At 33.3% G+C, this 23,906-nt stretch overlaps 3 protein-coding genes and 1 long non-coding RNA gene across 6 annotated transcripts; 2 read left to right on the top strand and 2 right to left on the bottom strand.

Annotated features, from left to right (window-relative positions):
- Window positions 1-208: 208 nt before the first annotated feature.
- LOC128127239 (uncharacterized) lies at window positions 209-916 on the bottom strand. Its single transcript, XM_052765678.1, has one exon. It carries the CDS (start codon window positions 914-916, stop codon window positions 209-211), a length of 708 nt encoding a protein of 235 aa, XP_052621638.1.
- A 6,995-nt stretch (window positions 917-7,911) lies between these two features.
- LOC128127081 (uncharacterized) lies at window positions 7,912-9,015 on the top strand. The gene is made up of 3 exons (XR_008225141.1): window positions 7,912-8,346; window positions 8,441-8,496; window positions 8,771-9,015. It is a non-coding gene; the product is annotated as an uncharacterized LOC128127081 (long non-coding RNA).
- Window positions 9,016-18,063: 9,048 nt separating this feature from the next.
- Window positions 18,064-21,374, bottom strand: LOC111905163 (DEAD-box ATP-dependent RNA helicase 17). 2 transcript variants are annotated; one of them, XM_023900843.3, is made up of 10 exons: window positions 21,179-21,374; window positions 20,888-20,960; window positions 20,682-20,791; window positions 20,356-20,499; window positions 20,142-20,250; window positions 19,744-20,063; window positions 19,593-19,666; window positions 18,947-19,510; window positions 18,548-18,845; window positions 18,064-18,437 (listed from the first exon to the last, which is right to left on the bottom strand). In XM_023900843.3, the coding sequence occupies exons 1-9, from the start codon at window positions 21,288-21,290 to the stop codon at window positions 18,570-18,572; spliced, it is 1,782 nt and encodes a 593-aa protein (XP_023756611.1). In that variant the 5' UTR covers window positions 21,291-21,374; the 3' UTR covers window positions 18,064-18,437; window positions 18,548-18,569. The 2 variants fall into 2 exon arrangements, with proteins under 2 accessions (XP_023756611.1, XP_052621527.1); XM_052765567.1 differs by lacking the exon at window positions 18,064-18,437 and having other exon boundaries at window positions 18,455-18,845; window positions 21,179-21,371.
- A 108-nt stretch (window positions 21,375-21,482) lies between these two features.
- On the top strand, window positions 21,483-23,263 carry LOC111905175 (uncharacterized). 2 transcript variants are annotated; one of them, XM_023900859.2, is made up of 8 exons: window positions 21,483-21,614; window positions 21,691-22,016; window positions 22,098-22,191; window positions 22,304-22,422; window positions 22,507-22,614; window positions 22,692-22,787; window positions 22,879-22,936; window positions 23,069-23,263. In XM_023900859.2, exons 2-7 carry the CDS (start codon window positions 21,708-21,710, stop codon window positions 22,933-22,935), a joined length of 783 nt encoding a protein of 260 aa, XP_023756627.1. In that variant the 5' UTR covers window positions 21,483-21,614; window positions 21,691-21,707; the 3' UTR covers window position 22,936; window positions 23,069-23,263. The 2 variants fall into 2 exon arrangements, with proteins under 2 accessions (XP_023756627.1, XP_023756618.1); XM_023900850.3 differs by having other exon boundaries at window positions 21,500-21,614; window positions 21,708-22,016.
- Window positions 23,264-23,906: the final 643 nt, after the last annotated feature.

The raw sequence follows: 23,906 nt of genomic DNA, 5'->3' as shown, positions 1-23,906 counted from the left end.
AGTCCATGAAAGCGACTCGGCGAGTCGGAGCATATTCCTCACATCCCACTGCGTTTTCTGATTCGACTCCTTTCAGCAGCTTCTCTATCTCCTCCAAGTCTTTGTCAACATCATCATTCCCTCTAGAGGATAGCAAAAACTTACTTGGATCTTCTTCTTGCAAGAGTGCAAGTTCTTTTTGTAATATCTCATTATCCAAATTAATGACTTAGACTTCTTCTTTTATTCCTTCTTCTTGCTTAATCTCTGGTAGAGCTTTAAAAACTGCTGACTCATCTCCTACCCTCAATGTGAGTGTGGACTCGCATACATCTATCAATGCGCATGCGGTATTCAAAAATGATATCCCCAAAATAATTGGAATTTCGGGGTCTTCTTCCATATCAAGTACCACAAAGTCCACGGGGAATATGAATTTATCAACCTTAATGAGGAGATCTTCACAAACACCTCTTGGACGAATAGTCGTCTTATCCGCCAAATGGATCTTCATATTCACAGGCCTTGGCTCCGGTAAATTTAGCTTCTTGAAGAGAGAAAAAGGCATTAAGTTAATACTTGCACCCGAATCGCTCAACGCTTGAGTGGCAAGTACATTTCCAAATTGACAAGGAATTATGATGCTTCCTGGATCACCCTTCTTTTCTGGTAGCTCACTCAATACTATCTTCGAAACTTCAGCAAAATCTTTTCTAGCAGCAAATAGGCCCTGTAGCAAGTTAAAATACTTGGGTGTTTGAAGCATTGTTTCTACAAATGGAACGTTGACTTGAAGGGCTCTAACATGCTCCATGAAAGCTCTATATGCTCTAACCTTTTCCTCAGGTGTGGCTTTGATTGGGAATGGCAAAGGAGGGTTGAAAGGCCTTAAGAAAACAACAGATTTGTCATCAGGGCATGGACTCGTCGAGTCCATTAGAGGGACTCGGCGAGTCTGGTCGGGTTTAGATGGACCCGACTCTTCTATCTTCTCTGTATGCACCTTGGAGATCTTCTGTGCAGGTGTGAAAATTTCTTCATAGTTGGAAGTCACAGCGTTCACATTCTCCATTCTCGGATTATTCTCGGTTTTACTTGGAAGTTGACCCGATCTTCTCTCGTTCACTTGATGTGCAAGTTGTCCTAGCTGTTTCTCAATGTTGAGAATAGATGCTTGCTGATTCCTTAGCATATTTCTGGTCTCTTGTATTGCAGCATCGTGATCATTGTGTCTTTTTTCGGACGCGACTATAAATCTAGTGAACATTTCTTCTAAATCGGCTTTCTTTTCCATAACCGGTTCTTCTTTTTGATAAAAACCCCTCTCCTTCTGCTTGTATTTCTCTTCCTTTGCTCTTTTATATTCTTTGTACGGGAGCTATTCCTTCTTTGGTTTTCGCTAATTTTCGTCGTATTTGTCCCCGCTTGAGTAGAACACTTGCGCCTTCTTGTTTCCATTTTCATCCAAGTCACAATCCTTCGTGAGATGAAGCCCTCTATAGTTCTCGCATCCAACTTGAAGCATGGATTGTTTGATCCATTTTCGTCATCCTTCTATCTAAACTATCGAGCTTAGCCATCACCACCGCCATGCCATCATTGGCTGAGTTCACTACCCCCCGACTTACTTCATTTCTTGGGTTGTGGTATTCTCTAGAATGCTTATAGAATTCTTCAATTAATTCCTTAATTACTGGGGGTGCCTTCTTTGTGAGTGGGCCTTGCGAGTCGAGCAATTGCCTTGAGGTGACATTGACTCCATCATAGAAGATGGAGACCTCTTGTTGGCTATTAAGGTCATGGTGTGGGCGATTTCTAAGAAGACCTTTGTACCTTTCCCACTCCTCATAAAGGGATTCTTCGGGTTGTTGCTCGAAGTTGGCAATGGCTTTCTGCAACTTAGCTATTTTGGAAGGCGGGCAAAAGTAGTCTATGAACTCTTCTTTCATCTTAGCCCATGTGGTGACCGACCCGGGAGGAAGTGAATTAAGTCAATCCTTTGCAGCACACTTGAATGTGACTAGAAGCATGCGAAGTAGCTGGGTCTCGCGTGGCACATTTGTTACATTGAAGTAGTCAGCCACATCATTTACTTCATCCAAGTGCTTGTAGGTGTCTTCGTGGTCTTTTCCATAGAAAGGAATCTCCTTGAGTTGAGCGAGGATATGACCCTTTAGCTCGAAAGTAGTGGTAGCGGGAATTACGAGCTGCACAAGTCCCGGGCCAGTGTCATCGCGCATCCTCTTCTTCCATTCCCCCATGGGGACATCATCGATATTAGCCATAGTGATAGCTAAATCGTCCTCAAAATCAGATTCATGCTCGTATGTAGGTTCTTCTTCTTCCTCGATCTCGTACTCGGTGTCTTCTTTAATCGGGTCTCCGATTGTCAAAGAGGCACTGGATGCTCCTGATTTGCTGCTCTTCTTCTTGTTAAAAACGGACTTGAGGTTCTTTAGTGGCGAATTCTTTGAAGAAGCGGATTCTCCAACGGCTTTTCCTTTGCTCCTCCTTAGTGCGGATTTCAGGTCTTCGAGAGGAGGGACTAGAGGTGTATCAGATCCTCAGGTCATGAAACAACTGTAATCAAAACAAAAAAACGCGTAAAAAGAACAAAAATAAAATAAAAATTAAAACTGTGAACAACGATGGACTCGCCGAGTTGTCATGAGTGCACTCGGCGAGTACAAGGCAAAAACAGAAAAACTTTTTAATTACTTATTAAAATGGATTTTTATTAAAACTTATCCTAATTACTAGATTACCTAAGAACTAACTTTGTGTAAGAGAATTCTTACACAAAGGATCGATAAAAATAGAAATTAATGCTAATTTAGAACCGTTCTCCGGCAACGGCGCCAAAAACTTGATGTGCGTAAAACAACTTAGTTTTAAACCTACTTTTAATTATAAAATGAACACACAAAGGCAGTGGGCCTATCAATTGTGGTATAGCTAAATAAGTAGGGTATCGAACACAGGGAATGGTAAATTAAAACTAAAAACTAATTTTATCTAAATTAATTAATAACTAGGGGTTTTCTCTAGTTTTACAAGACTAGAAACTTACTAACTATCACTTAATCTAAAAGCTAGAAAAGCAAAGAATTAACTAGATTCAATAATGGGAAGGACTTCTATTTAGTTCAACTCAATTGATCCTATGGTTGATATTATGGTAATTGTGCAATGAATTAATTCTTCTATTGGTTACCAATTCAAGTGATTAGATTCACATTCACTGCACTAATCCTTAGAGAACAAATTAACTCAAACAGTGATCAGTTGTCTAATTTAATTTAATTCACTAGATTATTTATTCGGGTTAATTTAGACTTGTAATAGCTAACTAATTTGGTCCTTTAGTTAACTTCTTGTTGATGGTCATCACACAAGCTAATACATGAATTTACCTATTTTTCTTATTAATTCTAGTTTCATGTTCATTAATCCTAGTCATATGATGAAGTGGTCACATAAGCATATGAGGTTGACAATTAAAAGATGTTCATACTATTTAATTATCTTCCTATTAACAGAAAAATAGTTATTATTCACACACAAGGTTCTTTAACAAGCTAAAATCAACAAAATCACCAAAATTGAATTAATCCTACCATAAATCAAACCATAGTATTAATAATGTATCCCCAAACAGAAGTTTAAGAGTTTTAGCTCATGATTGAGGTAATTAACAACAATAAAACGAATTCTAATTATCTAACCATAATGGAAAACAAAAGATTAAGTAGAATGATGACAATTTGTCTCAAATCTTCTTCGGAATTGGATTCAAGGTTGTATCTTCGTTCTCTAGGGTTCTTCTGACTCTTCAATCGCAGCTATTCTCTCCAGAAGGGTTCCAGAATGTCGAATGTCGATCTGAGAAGTTATCTTTATAGATGCGAAACGACTCGTCGAGTCCATTTCCGACTCGCCGAGTCCATCTCTTAATTCCCGTACACGATAAGTCCCGGAGTCTTTATCTTCTCGAATCTTCGATCAGACTCCAAGTAGGTGTTGTTTTTGGTGGTTTTCTTCCTTGTTCAATTCCCGAGCTCCCAACTGCTTCTCCTGCTTCCTTTTGCTTCCGAGCTTCACTTTTGGACTGAAAACACAATTCAAGCATTATTAAGTACATTTTGTCCAATATATGCAATAAATTAGCTAATAAACGATAAAAATCTATACTTATTATGAGGCTAAATATGCAAATATCAGTAATCCAACCGGTAAGTTGTGGACCCAACATGCAGTATGTATTATGTATATATGTTATGTTGTGTGGTACCTTGGGGGAAACTCACTAAGCTTTGTGCTTACAGTTTGATTTTATGGTTTTAGGTACATTAGATGATCGGGGCAAGGCGAAGGCATGATCATGCACATCCTTCGGGTTTTATGAAATTTGTTCTTAGGAAAAACTCTTATTTACAACTTTGACAATTGGGAACTATACTTTGTAAACATTATGGTTTTTGAGTTGGTTTTAAAATTGAAAAATTGTACCTTGATTTTTGGGATGTTAAAAGTTGACAAAATTACAGCCTAATGACAGTGAATGTTATACAAATCGATATCACTTATTGTTCTAAACCTAGAAATGAAGCTTTTGCAAACCTGAGCTTTCTTGAGAAACATGTTTGAATTTGTTCGAACCATACTTTCTACAGTCTTACCACACTACAAGAAAAATAGCCTTTTACGACGCGCAAACCACGACACTCATTGATTTATGTTACGCAATGGAGAGTGACGTTAAAAAGGTGTCATCTCTTCAAAAAATTTAAGGATAGAAGACACGCATTATTGCACGCCCTTAAATTAGTGTCTAAAAAAAACACGGAGGGCACCTATAATAAATTGCGCGTCGTCTAAGGATGTCGCTTTATAATTTTTAATGGAACGCGCGTTCCATCCTTTAACAGTAGGGGGAAATGAAATTCTGAAAAAATTAAAAATCCCGCCTTCCTTTTTTTTCTCCTTTCCCTCTTGCCCAAATTATGGACGCTCCTTCCTTCCCCCTCCTGCTGCCTACTTCTTCCCTCACTTCTACCTACTGGAACCACCATATCTCCCACTCGATGTTGAAATTGTTAGAAAAAGCCCTAATTATACTCTCAAGTCTAAATACAGAAAAAATAGAAGATGGTGAAGAAGTAGCAGTAGAGGAAGTGGAGGATGAACAGTCGAAAATGGAAGGAATGGCATCAATAGCGTTGTTACTAGATGGGTCAATCTCGGGTCATTTTGTTCAGCTTCCCGAGTCCGTTTATTACCAGATGGGTCAATCTCGTCTTTTCGTCTCGACTTCATATCTCTCTGTAAAGCAACCGACGACCCCCACACCACCATCTGCAAACCCTAAGCCATCGTCACTACCATTGAACCCTAAAAACTCATTCACACTCCACTAGATTGGGCTCTCATTAATTGGAAATCCGCGCTGAATTTCTTTCTACCCATGGACACGATTTTCAATAATGCGATAACAAAAACGATTACGAGCCATGAGAGAGCGTACACTAAGATTGATTTATCGTTTTGGACGACTTTGAGGTGGTAAACGATACTGTATTGGTAAATGAAGAATCGGAGAGAAAGGAGGATTTCCGTCAGACGACCGACTGTACCGGTGGATCGGAGGTGGTCCTGTTCTTCCTCCCACCATGATTCCTAGCTTTTGTTCGCCGGAACACCGATTCCACCGTGGTTTCTGATCCACGCTGACCAGTCGTCGCAGTCTTCAACGATTTTCTGCCCTTCTTCAATCTTGAGTACACGGTGTGTGCTTATTTTTTCTGCTCAAATCCCAACTTCCACTTCAGATTTATAGTATTTTTCTATATTTTTTTCTTCATAAACATGCTGATTTATCCCATTCTATACCTAAACTTTGATGTTATGAATAGGGTATCAATAGGGCTAGGGTGGAGCAAATGGAAGACCGGTTGAAGGAAAGTTATGAATAGGGTATCAATAGGGCTAGGGTGGAGCAAATGGAAGACCGGTTAAAGGAAGACATATTGCTAGAAGCTGCAAGGTATTCTTTTTAACATGTTTTTGTGTTTGATATCCATTTTCTTATCATCTCAATACCTATCTCGATTACAGATATGGAAATAAGATCCTAGTAACTGATGAACTACCAGATGGTCAAATGGTGGATCAATGGGAGCCAGTCACACCGACTCTGTCAAAACATCACTACAGGTTCACCATACTATGAAATTAAATGTTCATTTTGAATATCTGTTTCATAATTCCTTTCACTATTGTAGGTCTATTTAGAAATCCAAACAAGAAAATTCCTTGTTGACTACGAACGCATTCCAGCAACAGATGAAAAATCACCCAAGGAACATGATTTTGATACGTTGGTGAGTGTTATTTTCATTTAACAAAATGAAAATATTTAACTTAGATTATACTTTATATATGATTTGTGTTTTATGATCTTTATAGGTTGATAGAATTTCAAGAGCTGATCTTAAGACAGAAATAATCTTTAACTGCCAAATGGGGCATGGGCGTACTACCACAGGGATGGTCATTGCCACATTGATCTATTTAAATCGAATAGGAGCTTCTGGTACTTTTTTTTTTGTCTCTGTGAAGTTTATGTTTTATGATTGCATGCTTTTACAGTATGCAAATGAACCTTTTTCCTTATAAATTTCCAATTACAACAACATTCTTGAGTAACTTCTTTTTGATTGACATGGTTTTAGGGTGGTGTTGAAGGCAAACGACAGGTGGACAAAGTGATTGACAAGTGTGCCTCGATGCAGAACTAAATCTGCTTTAGGGCGGGTTCCCAGTCTATGGTGTTACAAATCCAACTGTGGAAAGAATTAAATCTGTTATGCAAAGAATAGGTAGCTTTAAAGGTGGCCTGGGTAGACCCGTCTTTTGGCACAACATGAGAGAAGAACCTGTTATTTACATTAATGGAAAGCCCTTTCTGCTTCGTGAGGTTGAAAGACCCTACAAAAACATGCTCGAGTATACGGTATATAATAATAATCCTCTCTCATTTTTAATGTTTATTATTTAAATATACTCAAGTGTCAAGTGGTTTAATGTAGGGAATTTACTGTGAAAGAGTGGAGAGAATGGAAGCTCGACTGAAAGAAGATATTCTCAAAGAACCTGAACGTTATGGATGTAAGGTATCTACCTGATACCTTGCTGCAACCTTGTTCCCTAAGAACAGAAAACAAAACAGAACAGGAAGAAAAAAAGGAAAAAAAAAACTACATGGCTGGCAACAGGTGATAACAGGGGAAGAAAAAGATGGGATTTTTTATTTTGCTTGGTGGAAAAGAAAACTTTTATTGCTGAAAAACTTCTTTCTAAATACCTATAACGTAGCATATTTATACTAAAAGAAAAAGAGTTTGACTCATAGTCTAAAACCGGGAAACAAAAATAATAAAAGCATTTTCCTAAAATGCCCCTGTGGGCTTTTTCCTGAATTACGCCAACAATGGAGGTGATATTATGGCAATTCACGAACTACAATCATATTTTATTACAAAAACTTAATTAAATTGGAACTTTCCCAAAATACCCCTGAGGCTATTTTTGTCCCCAATTCTCAGGGGACGGAATAATGATGGATGGTCAAGCTAAAATTTGGTTTTGAATTTAATTTGGTATAAAAATGACAGGTTTGATAATGGTAGATGGTCAAGATACAAGAACTTTTCAAGTCCATTTGGAATATTACACTACAGATAATATTCTCTCTTTATTTCAGAACTTCTTACTTCTTCGTCTTATTAACTTTTTCATCTTATAATATGTTTGGATGCTGCTACATTTTAATACTGTCTGGAGTATATTATATTTGTTATTTGTGATAATAGCAGCTGGTTTTGTTTGTGATGGGATTAGTGTAAATTTTTGTCTGTTTTGTTGTTTTCTGGATGATAGCTAGGTACCTAAAGCATTGTTTAAAGGTGGATCAGTAGTCTACATGTCATTGCATGTCATTGCATTCTCACTGTTACCTATCAAAGTACTGAGGTAAATATTATGATTTTTTATATTAATTTTCTTACTTTCTAAAATTATTAGTGTTTTTTTTCTGAGTTATGATTGAAAAACAGTGAACTAGGGTAAATTTTATGAATTATGATATTAGTTTCTGAAAATATATAATTAGGGCATCATTATGTCTTATTGCCCCGGGCAACATATTTCTTTGGACCGGCCCTGGGTCCTTGCATTGCAATTGCCTATTTATCGGTTCTAAAGGACTGTGAGATTCATTGCTTTCATGAAGGATTGGAAGTCAAACGACTTGGTGGTCTCCATGTCATTGGGACATCTTTGCATGAGTCCCGAAGAATTGATAATCAGGTAACTTTGCATCAGTATTGTGTTTTAAGGTTTTACATAAATTTAGCATATACTTTCAGACTCACTTTTTTAATTTATTTCTTGCTTTACAAAGCTTCGTGGCAGAGCAGGAAGGCAAGGAGATCCTGGATCAACACGCTTCATGGTCAGGTAAGTTCATTTAAATGATTTTTATAAAGTTTAAAGTCAATCCTTTCATATGGACAAAATTCTTCATGTTAAATTACGTAATAGTCCTTGGAGTAGTTGACATGAACAATTTTTTTTTTGTTAGAATGATTCCATATATATGTGAAAGCAAGCACATGCCTTGTGAAAAAGGGAAATCTATTCTAGTCATTCTCTTTAACAAGGCAACCTTAAAGTTGATTTTTTAAACCTGATGTTTAAAACTACATTGAGTGTGAGATAGAAGTTTATGCAGAGAAGGAAAAAGATAGAAGTTTTTGAGGATGTTGCTGATGAAAAAGATAGAGGTTCTTTAGGATGCTGCTAATGAAGTTTATGCAGAGAAGGAAAAAGATAGAAGTTTGTTGGCACATAGTAAGCTAGATAATTAATGCAATTGTATATAAATGAGTTCATTTTTTTATAACATTTACTCACTATTGGAATAATTATTTGTATTTGACATATTAGTGAAATGAATTATATTTGTTATTTATGGTATTTTATTTATTATTATGAGATTTCTAATGTATTATTTAATATGAAAAATTAGTAAATCTATAAATAATATTTTTTTAAAACATTTAAAATTATGATACGCAAAAATGTGTGTCATCTTTATTTATGACATGGCCTTTCTTGACAGGGGCTTCCTTGAAAAGCATTGCGTGTCATAAACACGCGCGTCGTAAGGTTACGACACGCAAATGCGTGTCGTCTTCCTTTATGACAGGGCCTTCCTTGATACGCATTGCGTGTCATAACCGCGCGTCGTAAATGTGCGTCATAAATGCGCGTCGTAAATGCGCGTCGTCTATAGACGACACGCAAAAGCGCGTCATCTCTCTTTATGACAGGGCCTTCCTTGACACGCATTTGCGCGTCGTCTGAGCGTTTTACGACGCGCAATGAGCGTCGTAAAAGGCCTTTTTTTCTAGTAGTGCCATTTTTAACATCTAATACCAAAGAAAGGGATCGGTAGAGGAAAATTGACCTGTGATGGACAATAGAAATCATACATTGACTTCTTCCATAGGATATTCCAAAATTACTAATTTTATCTGATCATAAGTATTTACCTCATTGGCGACTAAAACTGTTAGAAGAAATTCCCTAAAATGGTTGCATTTGATGAACCAATAGTTGTCCCTATAATCATAAAAAATAATGGAGTTAACAGTGAAAGTAAATATGAAAAACATACTATTTCCAAGTGTAATTGATTTGACATGTTTGAAGGGTATTGGAAAAGGTTCTCATCAACAAAAACAGGGCTTACTGAATTGTTCTTACTTCTTCCCAACATGTTCTTTCATTTTCTGTAAGATAAAGAAATGAAATCAGTTTATTAGAAGGGTATTTCCATCTTTGCCTCGACTATAAAAGGTGAGGTAACAGGGTAGTATCGATGAACATGTTGCATGTTTTTATCAACTAAGAACTTGGAAAAGTTCCATTGAATAGCTCATCCAAGAATTCCATAGAAGGCATATTTCAAGAACTCGCAAACTGGAGCAACATCTACCAAATCAATTTATGAAACTACTTGAGTATATATGTTATAAAAAACAGGAGTATACAATACCAAGGGATTCTTACCAATTCATTTGATATGAAGCATGTTCCATCCTTGCTAAAACTAACATCTTTTTTCACAATGATGTAATTCAAATTCACCACCAAGGGATCCCCATATCATTTGAGATATACGATGCTTCAAGTTTCTTATTACTTAATAGAAAGGTTGAAATATAAAGATAATAATAAAAATCAGCAGTACTTTGTTTACATAACAGCTAAGAATACATTTTATATTTAAATTGACTACACGTGAAAAGGAAAAAGAAATAGGGTTAACCTTCATTTAGGGAAGACGAAAATGATTCCAGAAAAAAATGAAGATGAGAGAATGACGGAGGAGATAGCAACTCACAACATAACATGTCGATGATGGTGGTGATAGATGTTATCTCCAACTCAATCTATCTTGATTAATTTTATGTTTGATCAAATGAGAGAGAAGAGAAGGAGGCATTGAGTCTAGATCCACCAATAGGGTTTGGGTTGACGATGGATGGTGTTGATGCTGGTGACGGTGAAGGCGGATACACAATCACTGCCTCACATACCCAAAAATCCAAAGAAGAAAGAAACGGGGGTAGAGTGGTGGCCAATGCTTGTGAGGGTTTTCGGAGAGTAGCAATTGGTAGTGTTGAAGGTCGTTATGCTGACCGTGGATGGTGGAGACTCTCTTTGAGATAGAAGAAAGTGGAAGCATACCATATGGAAACGGATTGGCCAACAGTGACCATTCTTGCTCTCCGGCGACGACATCACTGACCTATAGTAGCAACGACATATTGACTTCCTTCACCCTCTTCCTCAGCTCTCTCTCTCTCTATCTCTATCTCTCTCTCTCTCTCTCTCTCTGTATCTGATCTCATTCTGTCTCTAGCGCTTTGGTACACCAATTGATTCGATTAGGGGGAGAAGTTGTTAATAACTAAAGTTCCCTGATGAGTTTATATGTAGCCGCTTCATTTCAGCACCGACCAAGGCGAGGACTAAAGTTGGCAATAAGTGAATATCATGTGGCGGAAGTTTGGATATGCAAAAATTAATTGTTCCTAACGGGAACTCTCTCTCTCTCACTCTCTCTCTCTCTCTCTCTCTCTCTCTCTATATATATATATATATATATATATATATATATATATATATACATACATATATATATACATACATACATATATATATATATATATATATATATATATATATATATATATATATATATATATAATTTTTTGTTATTTATTTATCATATCTTTAAAAAAAAAATTGTCTGTCCCTTTCCCTTTACCTTCTAGCAACCCACAACACCACTACCCACCTCATCGGTCACTTACACCACTACCCACCCATCACAATCCTCATCATAAAATGAATAACAAAAGATAAATTTTGCATAAACCAAACCAATTGAAAAACTAAAATTGGAAACCATGACTACAATTGCAAAACTAAAATTAAAAACCACTCATCCCATCTGAAACTGCCATTGCAACCCTGTGAAACACCACCACCATCTAAACCATTGCAATCCTTAATGGAAAATTGATACCAGAAATCAAAATGAAAAGCAAAATTCAGAAACCAAATCAAGTTAAAACCCTTGTAACCAGAATCAAAATTAACCCATGTAACCAAAATCGAAATCGATTTCTTCATATCAAGACTCCCCAAAACCATAACTGAAATCGATTTCTGGGTGAGACTGATTTTGCTTTCATGGTAGAGAATATAAAGAAAGAAAGAGGGTTTGTATTTTTGGGTGAGAACCCATGAGACAAATCAATTTGGCCAGTAACCACAGCCATGGATTGAATCGATTTCAGCAAGAGACAGATTGAATTTCAGTATGAGATGGAAACCCTACATCTGTTTGCAGGTTTGAGCATCCATGGGTAGTCGATGGTAGTAAAAGTTGATGGTAATGGTGGTGCTCTGCAGAGAAGTGTATTTCGTGAGAGAAGTGGATTGGTGGTCTTATGGGTGGCAGAGGGGCAACATAAATTCTTAGTGGTGGAGCTTTGGTGACAATAAAATCAGACGGGGAGAGAGACAAAGATGTTGTGTATAGGGGTGGGTATACCTTTTTTTTACTTTTTCTTTAAATTATAATAATTAAAATGTAATGAAAAAAAAATAAAAATAAAAATATAAGGACAGTAAGGTCATTTTATATCTTTTAGGGATGAAAAATATAATAAAACTAAACCATAAGGATCGTCCGAGTGCAAAAAATATGTTAAGGACCGACCCTATCTAATTAGAACTAATATGATCAACAAATATAATCATAAGATGTAAGAATCCACTATTTAAGTTTATGGGTCTTTAGATATCATGCGATAGTAAGCACGATTGATTATCTCAGACCAACCAAAGTTGTTATTTTTTCTTATTGTTGTTGGGCTGGTTGATGACAAAAGGTAAGGAATAGGGAGCGCCAAATTTAGGGTTTGGAAGGAGAGCTCTTTGTGGTTTTCAGTATGGAAAAATGACATATAAGGGTAATCGTCTTTGTCGCTTTGTTCACATGTAGACAACCTTTTTATACATATTTGATCATTTAACTTATTAAATCTATTCACATATTACTATGGTCACCGACTATCTCATGTAACAATAGTAACATGTGAACACATTTAACAAAGTAAATGGTCAAATGTGTACAAAAAACAGAAATAGCCTAAATGTGAACAAAACGGAAATTTATTACCCTGATAAGTCAATTTATTCACTTTTAGTAACAATTTTATTTATCATTTTTTTATATTATTTTTCCAAACATTATTTTTAAAGTATCCATAATGATTGATTATTTATTTCATTTATAGTCTTTTGATCTGACAAATTAATTTTCTACTAATTTATTTTTAACAAAAACTTATTATCATAAATACTAATTAAATATTGATCAATTCTAAACTTTATTTTTTAATTAATAAATATGTTTTTGGTGAAATATTATATATAGTCTCTTATATATTTTTTTGTTTCTAAGCATATGTAATATTTTTAAAGAAAATATTATCTAACAATAAATTAAATAAATTAAATATATAATAATAAGTATGGAAGGTCATTTAAAAAAAATAAAAAGTTAATATTATGTAGCAAATAAAAAACAAGAAAAATCTATATAATGTAAATGTTTTAAAATTATTACAACTTTTTTATATTTTTTAATTAGAAGTTTGTAAAGTTTAATTTTTTTAATACAATGTTCTAAACTAGTATTTAACGAAAGTATTTTAAAATGTTATAAAAAGTATTAAATTGTCATACAAAATCTATGAAATACTTTAAAAATGTTGTAAAAGAAAGATTAGAAATAATTGTATTAAAGTTATAAAATAATTGTATGAAAATGTAAAAAAAATTAAAAACTTGTAAAGAAATTTTAAACATTTAGAAATATTTGGTTTAAAAGCATATATATATATATATATATATATATATATATATATATATATATATATATATATATGAAAATTATATGAAAGTAGAGAAAAAATTAGAAAAAAATATAAGCAAGGTTTAAAATATTTATTTGATAAACCTATAAAAAAATATCATAAAAATGTTGTAAGAAACTATAAAAAATCTTAAAAAAATTATAAAAAAATTTAAAAATAAAAATAAAAAATTGTTCACATTTAGGCAAAAAAGAAAATTTGTATACATTTGATTATTTAACTTGTTAAATATGTTTATATATATCATTGTCACATGAGATAACAGATAACAATAATAATATGTGAACACATGTAACAAGTTAAATGATCAAGTGTAAATAGAAAAAATAAAATTTATTTAAACGTGAAAAAGATGAAAAAATAATTACCCAACCAAATATGTGTCGTATTTCTTTTAATGAAAAATTTGCTTTCAGTATTTTTCAATGCCTTTTTCAAGCCAAGGAGTTTATTAACTCAACTCATCGGCTTTATTAAATAAAATATTGGTTAATTTAATAATTAATTTTTTATTTATTTAATTTTATTTTAGTTAATAAATAATAAATAAGCATTTATTTACTTATTATTGTTGGTAAATATAAGTTTGTATCATATCAATATATTATTTATTTGGTCTCATTTATATTTTCTTTTTCATGTGACCTCGTATATTCATAAATAATTAATAATATGAAAAATTATTTATTTCATCTTATTTAAATTTTCTTTTTTATGTGAGCTCGTATATTCTCAAATAATTGATAATATAAAAAAAAATTGTGTTAAAGGAAAACATAATAGTTACCCTGGACAAGCAAGTGTAAGGATATTGTAAACACATTCTTGCATACAAAATACTAATCAATTATTTCTTAGGATTTAATGGTAATTATTAATTGAAAAATTATATATATATATATATATATATATATATATATATATATATATATATATATATATATATATATATATATATATATTTTTTTTTTTTTTTTTTCTATTTATCTTCCTACTCATATAAGATATGACATGTATGATAATTAAAAGAATGATTTGAAGGATTTTTAGAATGATAAAATAAGACCCCAAAAACAAATAAAATTTCTTTTCAAGAGCAAGTAAGGCTTCTTAATATAGATAAACGATAGATCTTGTATTTAATCCATTAAATTATGGTTTACGATTGCTTTTACATGCTAATAAAATTGTAGTTAGTTAACTAATGATGATGAAACAAGGAAGAAGATGTATTGGAGATCGACACATCCATGATCCACCCTCATCCCCACCACACGTCTCCTCTTGCTTTTCTTTTATTAATATATACACACAAATCAAAAATCAAAAATCAATATATAAATAATTGCGTACCCTACCCTACCAATTCGCAATCGTACGGAACCCTAATTAATTGACCGACTTACTTGTTTAATACAAAATCCTTTGACTAAAAAAAACATAATTAATTTCATAATTATCACTATTTTGATTATAACACAGTTACTTGGTGATGATAGATACTAGAAGTAAAGACTCATGCGAAATGCCGAGCAACCGAAAGGAAAGCTCAATGCAAGAAAAGTAGTGTCTTCTTTAAAGAAGATGGAAATACATTAATACAAGATAAGAGAAATCACTCAAAATTTTATTGCAAGGCGGTGAAATTTGGTTTGGATCAGGATCAAGCAATAATGTCAAATTAAAGCACTATTTCGAATTATGATCAAAACTTTGGTTCGGGAAACGATGGCAAAATTCGTGATTTAAGAAAGTTTGTCGTTTAACTACTTCAAAAACCCACCATTGATGAAGTTCATCAAAAAAAAAAAAAACTTGCTCTACCATTAAACGCGATTGCATTAATATGTGAAAAATTACTAAAATGAAATGATCAAAAATTTATTTTAAAAAAAAAGTATTCGGAATAAATTTAATTTCCGATGTTTGTACTTTGTACTAGTCCTCGTGGTTCTCCGGGTTCTTTCCTTTGTGTTACCATTCTTTGGCTAATCCTCGTACTTACAAGGGAAAATGACTTTTAAGGGTAACAAAGTATTAGACTTTTAAAAAAAATATCATTGAATTTTTTTTTTGTACACATATCACCAATCAACTATAGCTTTTGTACACATATGACCATTAAACCTCACATTTGTTCAAAAAATATCATTATATTACCGATAATAATAGGTCATGTCATGTGGCTGCTGACGTGGATTTTACTGTTTATTATGTACACATTATACCATTAAACTATTTTTTGTACATATTATACCATTAAGCTTTTTTTTGTACACATTTTACCATTAAACTTTTTTTTTATACACATTTTACCATTAATGTTAAATAATTTATTGAAAAAAAATATTATTTCAAAAAATACATATCATTACATAAAAGTAGGTTTCCCATCACCTGATGTGGATTTTACTGATTTTCTAAATTTTAATAAACTTATCATTATAAGTCATTTTCCTATCGGTAAACAACGACATAATTTAAATGCACTTTTTTAATCATCAATCATAATCAAGAAGAGGGGTGATTATAATAAGGTAACATGTACAAAATGTTTCATGAGTTTATAAGTGTGCCTCAAACGTAATTTCCTAAGAAAATGACTTATAAGAATATGTTTACTAGACATTAGCTAAAATAATGAACAATTGAGTATTTCTTCGCCACTCCAGATAAAAGTCTCAAGTTCAAACCTTGTGGGTTTCAATTGATGTATGACCAACATAAATTCACAATATAGTTGTAAAAGAAAGTTCTTAGTATCATTGTAAAAAAAACAAACCGTTTCCCCCAAACCTTACAAAATCAGGGAGTCACAATAGGTGATGGAAAACTCATTTTAGGTAAAAATATGTATTATTTGATATGATATTTTTTGAATAAATTATATAAGATTAATGGTAAAATGTGTAAAAAAAGTTTAATGGTAAAATGTACACAAAAAAAAAATTAATGGTATAACGTGTACAAAAAATAGTTTAATGGTATAATGTGTATATAATATACAATAAAATCCACGTCAGTAGCCACATGGCATGCCACGTGGCATGTTACATGGCTGGTGGCCTACTATTACCGGTAACATAATGATATTTTTTGAACAAATTTGAAGTTTAATGGTCATATGTATACAAAAGCTATAGTTGATTGATGATGTGTACAAAAAAAAGTTCAGTAGTAGTTTTTGTACAAGTCTAATACTTCGTTACCCTTAGAAGTCATTTTCCCTACTTACAAATGAAGAAGTTAACAATTATATTTGAATTGTTTGGATATTCACACACAGAAAATATAGATAAACTTTTATATTACATAATAAAAAGGGTTTAGGTCATTTTTGGTCACTTAACTTTTGGTTTTGTGCTTATTTGGTCACTTAACTCTTTTTAAGTTTCAAAAGGTCATCAAACTTTTGACTTTGAGCTCATTTAGTGACTTAACTTTTGGTTTGGTCACTTTACTTTTAGATTTGTGCTCATTTAGTCACCTAACTTTTAAAATTATGCTCATTTAGTCACTAAAATTTTGAAAAAGTTTATAAGTTTAGTGACTAAATTAGGACAATTTTAAAAGTTAGGTGACTAAATGTGACCAAACCAAATGTTAAGTGACTAAATGAGCACAAAGCCAATAGTTTGATAACTTTTTAAAACTTAAAAAGAGTTAAGTGACCAAATGAGCACAAAACCAAAAGTTAAGTTACCAAAAATGACCTAAACCCTAATAAAAACTTATAAATTACAAAACAAAGGTTTTTCTATATCTTTTGATAATATGTCGAATATATATATATATATATATATATATATATATATATATATATATATATATATATATATATATATATATATATATATATATATATATATATATATATATATATATATATACCGTCATAGATGGACAATTATAAATACTATATAAACCGGTTTGTGACGACATTTTTTCATTGTCGGTATTACACGCATATATATATATATATATATATATATATATATATATATATATATATATATATATATATATATATATATATATATATATATATATACCGTCATAGATGGACAATTATAAATACTATATAAACCGGTTTGTGACGACATTTTTTCATTGTCGGTATTACACGCATATATATATATATATATATATATATATATATATATATATATATATATATATATATATATATATATATATATATATATATATATACACCGTCATAGATGGACAATTATAAATACTATATAAACCGGTTTGTGACGACATTTTTTCATTGTCAGTATTACACGCATCATTAACTTGATTGTGCAAAATTAACTTTAATATATTGAAATTGAAAGATGAAAGATATAAAAGAAACTTTTAAGAAACTGTTGCATGATATTTATAGTTCTAACAATCAAGGTTGTCGAAATCAAAATCTTATATATAACTGATTTCCATTTTACAAGATTATAATCATAAGATTGAATCAAACCGTAAGATCCTATGAAAAACATTTAAAAACATAAAAAATACATTTCTATCAATCGATTAACTATTCAATAAACAATAAATAGTTTAAAACATTAAAAAAAAAATACATATCAAATACATCATTTAATTATTTAATGATAAGCAACACATTCTGGTTTGACTTTCGTTGACCATGATCGGATTCGATTTTAGAACCGATCTGAATCTGGAAGATAAAAAACCATGTTGTGCACCTATATGTGGCATAACTAAAGTCACATATTCTTCTTAAAGCAATGGGCCATTCGAGAGGATTAGGCTAATAAAAGCGAGGTCATTCGTACTTTCAACATCATCATCACATCAATGACATACCACCCACATAGCCAGCCAATACATAAAGCTACATTTACCCTTTTCTCCCTGGACCCATTCACAGATTCTCATTAACTTCCACTCTATTTTATAAAATTAAAATTAAAAAACCAAAATTTGGGTCCATTTTACATCTTTTCTTGCCAACTCAATCTCACCTGTCACAAAGTGCCACGTGTCTCAATCATAATCAGTTAGTGTCTTTCTCTTCTTCTTCAAATCCAAACCCCCTCTCTTCTGTGTTTTCGTTTTCTCTTCCCTTTTCCTTTTTTCCGTATGCTTCTTCTGGACAGATCTACCCACCAAAGACGGCTGTTCCTTGAGCCCAAAACTTCTTGCCACGTGTCCCAAGTGAAGCTTCTTCACCATGAATATACTCTTCAACTCCCCACGATGCGCACTGTATGCTCTTACCCACGAACAAAACGCATTCTGCCCTAATTTCTTCATCTTCCCCTGCATTAATTTTTACCCAAAAAAAATATATATTAAAACTCAAGGACCAAAAACGTAATTTAACAAGGAATTAAAACAAGATTGTTGAAATGAAATCATACCTCCTTAAAGATGAAGGATTCAAGGGACCTCTGCAAAGAAACCACCCATGGATGCATCTCGACTGAGACAAACTTTTTCACATGGTGATGGTGTTTTAAATTTAAACCATGTAAAGGAAAACCATCTAGAAGTTTGAGAAGAGGGTATTCTGTTAACATTACACCATGTTTTTGAAGCTCTTGTAGATAATCAACTTCAATTGGTTGAAGAAACAACAAGGAATCCCCTTTTTCACCTAATCGAGCAGTTCTTCCAACTCTATGAACATACTCAGTTGCTTCACCAGGGGAATCATACTGAATAATGCAACGGACTTTTGGAAAATCTAGACCTCTTGCAGAAACATCGGTTGATAATAAAAGAGCTGATTTTTCAGTTTTGAAAGAATTGAATGTTTTGACTCGATCTTCGTGCTTCATGTTTCCATGTAATCTTAAAATGTTACATTGCACAAATAGATGTTTATTTTCTGTTTCTGTTTGTGAATTTGATAATCCATGAAATTGACTTAATAGTGCATGATGGAAATCGACTGCATCACATGTTGAGAAGAATACCACAATCTGAAATCACAAAAGAAAGAGTCTTTATGTATACAGCACTTTATCCAGACAAACATCATTACCTTTTTAAGGATGGCTTTACCTTTTGAGAAGGTTCTCCAGTGAATAAATTCTTTAGAATGGAAAGGAGCACCACAAGACGAGAGCCACAAGGTACTGGATATGAGTAAACTATAAGAACAATGTAATTGAAGCTTATGAAACTATGAAAGTAATTTTTTTTTTTTAATTACCTTTGACATATCTCTGATTCAGTTGAGCTGGAAGATTATATTCCTCATTTGAAGCAACTGATACTTTCCCAGAGTTCTCTAATCTTTCAATCGCATCAGAAATCAATGATGTAGTTTGCTTATTAGATGGTTGAATCTTTTTTTCATCAAGACCAATCATAACTGGATCTTCCAAACTGATGTTTGCAAGATGGTTGACTTTTTCATTTAAGGTGGCTGACAAGAGCAAATTTTGTCTCACAACTTCAGTATCTTTGCCTTTTGAACCCAAAATATCAAGTATCTCTTCTATCTCTTTACCAAATCCTAGTTCAAGAATCCTGCATATGGATTGTGAATAAAGATCAAACATGTGGAAAAGAAATACAGTTTCCCAAATGGGATTTAAGAAATCAAACCTGTCTGCCTCATCGAATATTATCCATCGCAAATTCTTATGAACAAATGATGCTGTGTGCTTTAAATGATCCAGTAAACGTCCTGGAGTTGCAACAAGAATTGATATTCCTGTACACAAATGATCATGTTTATGTTATAATTGTTGAAAACTGAAAAGGAAATACTTTGATCTTTTTAGAATCTTGATGAAATAAGTAATGAAAAAGTTGTTACCTTTACGCAACCTGGCTTTCTCTTTTGACCTGTTTTCACCACCCATTATATAACCTGGAACGATCCAATGGAATCGGTGCAATAACTTCTGTAGATTTTCATATACCTGCATGCATAGCTCGTGTGTTGGTACAAGTACCAATGCTGTTATCAAAGTTGAATTTAAGTTAGCACCTATTGAAACATGAATTTCTATGTCTCTGTTTATAGCAAGATCATGGTGGATCATATTCAAACTATATATGAAGTTTCTCATCCTAACAACTAAAAGGATAAGGAAATGAATGGATGGAACAATAATTCATATGGATACCAAGAGCACATACCAAAAGTACCATCAGATCGTTCAATCCTAGGATCACACTTTTGCAACTGATGAATGATTGGAGCAAGGTATGTTACAGTTTTGCCTGTGCCTGTAGCTGCATTAACGAGCCTGTAATTGTTCATTCAGAAGCAAAACAATCAACAGATTAAAGAGATGGACAAAAAAAAAATGAGAGATTTAGACAGAGATTGGGAAGGAAATTACACATGTCTTCCTGAGAGAATAACTGGAATAGCTTGTGCTTGAACTAATGTCGGAGCTTGATAGCCCATCCTGTCTGTCAATGCAAGCAAGTAATTCAAGTCACAATAGAGGTAAACTGAAAAGCATCATACAAAATCGATCCAATCGTGGGAAAGAGGGAGTACAAGTCGCAAGATTCATCCTTTTTCCCTAGTGGAACTATCGTAATCCTTACTCGTTTCATTGTAATTGTAGATGGAAATTGGAAAGGACGCATATGATGTGTTCTTATGAAGATATGCTTAGACATACCTCGAAGCTGGTCACATAAGGCAGGGTGAAGCCCAAGACTAGAGAAATCACAGGATGCGAAAATCTCCTTTGGTTGCCCAATACTATTCTTCTTCACCTTCCCGTCCTCCATTGCTAATTTCGTATCTCGTTGCTGCTTCTCCTAAACTAGGGTTTATAGTTGATACCATAAAACCCTTTTGCGTACCATTGAGTGACGACAACATTCGGAAATTTCGTTGCTTAAAGTGCACCAACAACCCCCTGACTTTATTTAACTACATTACTATCCCTCCAGCTTTTAACTATTACATTATTACCCCCTGTAACTTTGAATATTTCTGATTTGAGTTCATGTCTGAACATAATAGTCAAACTCTTCAGTGAATCATCCAAACCAAACGAAAAACAAAATCAGTGATTCCATTGCATACCTGTTCTGATAGAAATCACATTGGTAGGGACTTGTTCATCAATTCGATTCGTGTATTCCATCTTCAACAGAAATTCTATTTACAAGTTAATGATTTTAGGGTTTTGATCACTTCAGATGGAATCACAAAACGGTGGGATTGGTGAGATTGATTATCTGGAGAAAGGGTTATTGTCCGACACGCGTGAAGCTAACGATGGTGAAGATGACGATGAGCCCATACTATATTCTGCAAGCTTCGAAGAAGCTGAGGATGATTTCATAAAGCTTAAAACGACACAGTGGATACTTTATTCGTTGCTATTGATTTTGGCATGGGGTTTCGGCTTGCTCATGTTCCTGTACATTCCCGTTCGTCGATACATACTCCGGCGTATGATACAATCACGAAAGCTCTATGTCACCCCCAATTCCATCGTCTACAAAGTAATCAATTTTCATCAACAAGTATGCTGTCTTTTAGAGTAATGGCAACAAATAGTGATTGTGATGATTTTTATGACACAGGTAACTAAGCCAGTTCCATTTCCATGTTTTGGGGTCTTGAAGAAAGAGAAACATGTTCTGTTACCTTCTGTTGCTGATGTTGTGATTGAACAGGGTATGTTAATATGCTCTTATCTAACACTAAATTGATTAATCAGACTTCCATTATCTTTACATGACCTTCTGGATTATCTTTCTTGTTGATTCTAAATATTCATCATACTCAGGGTATCTGCAGTCTCGTTTTGGTGTCTACTCCATTAGAATTGAGAATGTTGGTGTAAGAAGGCCACCAAGTGATGATGTTCAAATTGAAGGCATTGTCGATCCTCGAGCATTCAAAAAGGTATCCTTAAATTAAACGCCATTTGTTGTTGATTAGACGTTGAAACTTGAAAGTCGCATCATGTTTGTTAATGATTTCGTCCAGTTTGTGCTGATGCGACTTTCAGAAATGCGAAATCAAACTTTTTCTAGGCAAGTTTCAACCTTGGAAGATGCCAGTTCTTCAAGAAATGTCCAATCATATGCTGCACCGGTATGCATCATATATTTTCTAACCAGTGTACTAAAATGTTTAGTATGTGTCATTGTTTATCCCTTGGTAAATGGCAGATGTCTCCCTTGCAATCCATTGGGCGTGATATTCTCTCTCCTGTTGGTGAATTTGGAATACTACAAAAGCTAGAGGAAGTTGACAATTCTCTTAAGGTAAACTCAGTTCAATAATGTTCTTGAAAATGTGGTTGTAAATCTTTATTATCTTTCTCTTGTTTCATGGTGAAAATATGTCACAATGCAGAGAGTCCAAACATTGATTGAAGAACGACAACCAAAAACATTTGAACATAAAGATTGAGGTGGGTAATCAAATTGCCTTATTCTAAAAGTCTATATGGATTACCTATTTTAACTCATAATTATCACCCTAAACCTAGATTTGATTTCATGAATTAACTAATTCTTGCAAGCATCTGTTCCTAATATCTCAGATTGAAAGGGGAATTTAGTAACGTATGGTGCCACCATCAAACCTTGCAAGTTATTGCATTACATCAAAGATTTGGAATTTGTTAGTTATATGCCTCAAGTAGTTCGGCATACATTCATTGTATATTGGTTACTTTTTAAGTTATTAGACATTCGGTTGTAATAGCAAATATGATGGAATGATTTTTGGTGTGATATATATATATATATATATATATATATATATATATATATATATATATATATATATATATATATATATATATATATGTGTGTGTGTGTGTGTGTGTGTGTGTGCGCGTGCGCGCGCGTGCCACCAGAGTTGGTTTCGAGGTGGCATACTTGCAGAAAATGTTAAGGGTTCGACTATTTGAGTCTTGGCAAACTTATAATCATAATGTGGATTGGGCTCTTTGTGAGTACTGTGGGTTGTCTCTGATACTGAGTTGTGTAGTTCAGAGGTATTTCTAATATATAGTTCAAGGCAACATAAAAAATATTTTTCTAATGAATAGAAAAGAAACTAATATAGACTTATTATTTAATCTATTTAATTCATCGATTTTGCCAAATTTGGCTAATGCTTAATAGGAGAATGTGGTGGTTGAAATTTGAAATATCAAATGATAGAGAGAGTGATAGGGTGTGGGGTATAAAAGCAAGCAATGAATCTTGTAGTTGATTATGGTTGTGTTAGATGACTGATTTTGAGGAAACTAAATAAACGTTTGAAAAATGCTAACTTTCTCAATCAACAAGATATAGACCCATGAATTTAAGCCATGTTTGGCCTACCAATCCTTTGATTTTTTAGGTTTACATACACCAATTTTCATCCAA

This window comes from Lactuca sativa, chromosome 7 (genome assembly GCF_002870075.4).
Source record: "Lactuca sativa cultivar Salinas chromosome 7, Lsat_Salinas_v11, whole genome shotgun sequence".
Lineage (NCBI taxonomy): Eukaryota > Viridiplantae > Streptophyta > Magnoliopsida > Asterales > Asteraceae > Lactuca > Lactuca sativa.
Note: the sequence above shows the minus strand (reverse complement) of the source record. Positions and strands in the feature narration are given on the sequence as shown.

Bases quoted from the DNA above. Each gene is read 5' to 3' on its own strand.
- LOC128127239 (XM_052765678.1), bottom strand. From the start codon at position 916: ATGGACTCGACGAGTCCATGCCCTGATGACAAATCTGTTGTTTTCTTA.
- LOC111905163 (XM_023900843.3), bottom strand. From the start codon at position 21,290: ATGGAGGACGGGAAGGTGAAGAAGAATAGTATTGGGCAACCAAAGGAG. The intron at 20,792-20,887 runs GTAATTTCCTTC...GAACAATTACAG, and splicing joins ATTCTCTCAGGAAGACATGT to GCTCGTTAATGCAGCTACAG. The intron at 18,846-18,946 runs GTATGATTTCAT...AAATTAATGCAG, and splicing joins AATCCTTCATCTTTAAGGAG to GGGAAGATGAAGAAATTAGG.
- LOC111905175 (XM_023900859.2), top strand. From the start codon at position 21,708: ATGGAATCACAAAACGGTGGGATTGGTGAGATTGATTATCTGGAGAAA. The intron at 22,192-22,303 runs GTATGTTAATAT...CATCATACTCAG, and splicing joins TGATGTTGTGATTGAACAGG to GGTATCTGCAGTCTCGTTTT. The intron at 22,615-22,691 runs GTATGCATCATA...GGTAAATGGCAG, and splicing joins TCCAATCATATGCTGCACCG to ATGTCTCCCTTGCAATCCAT.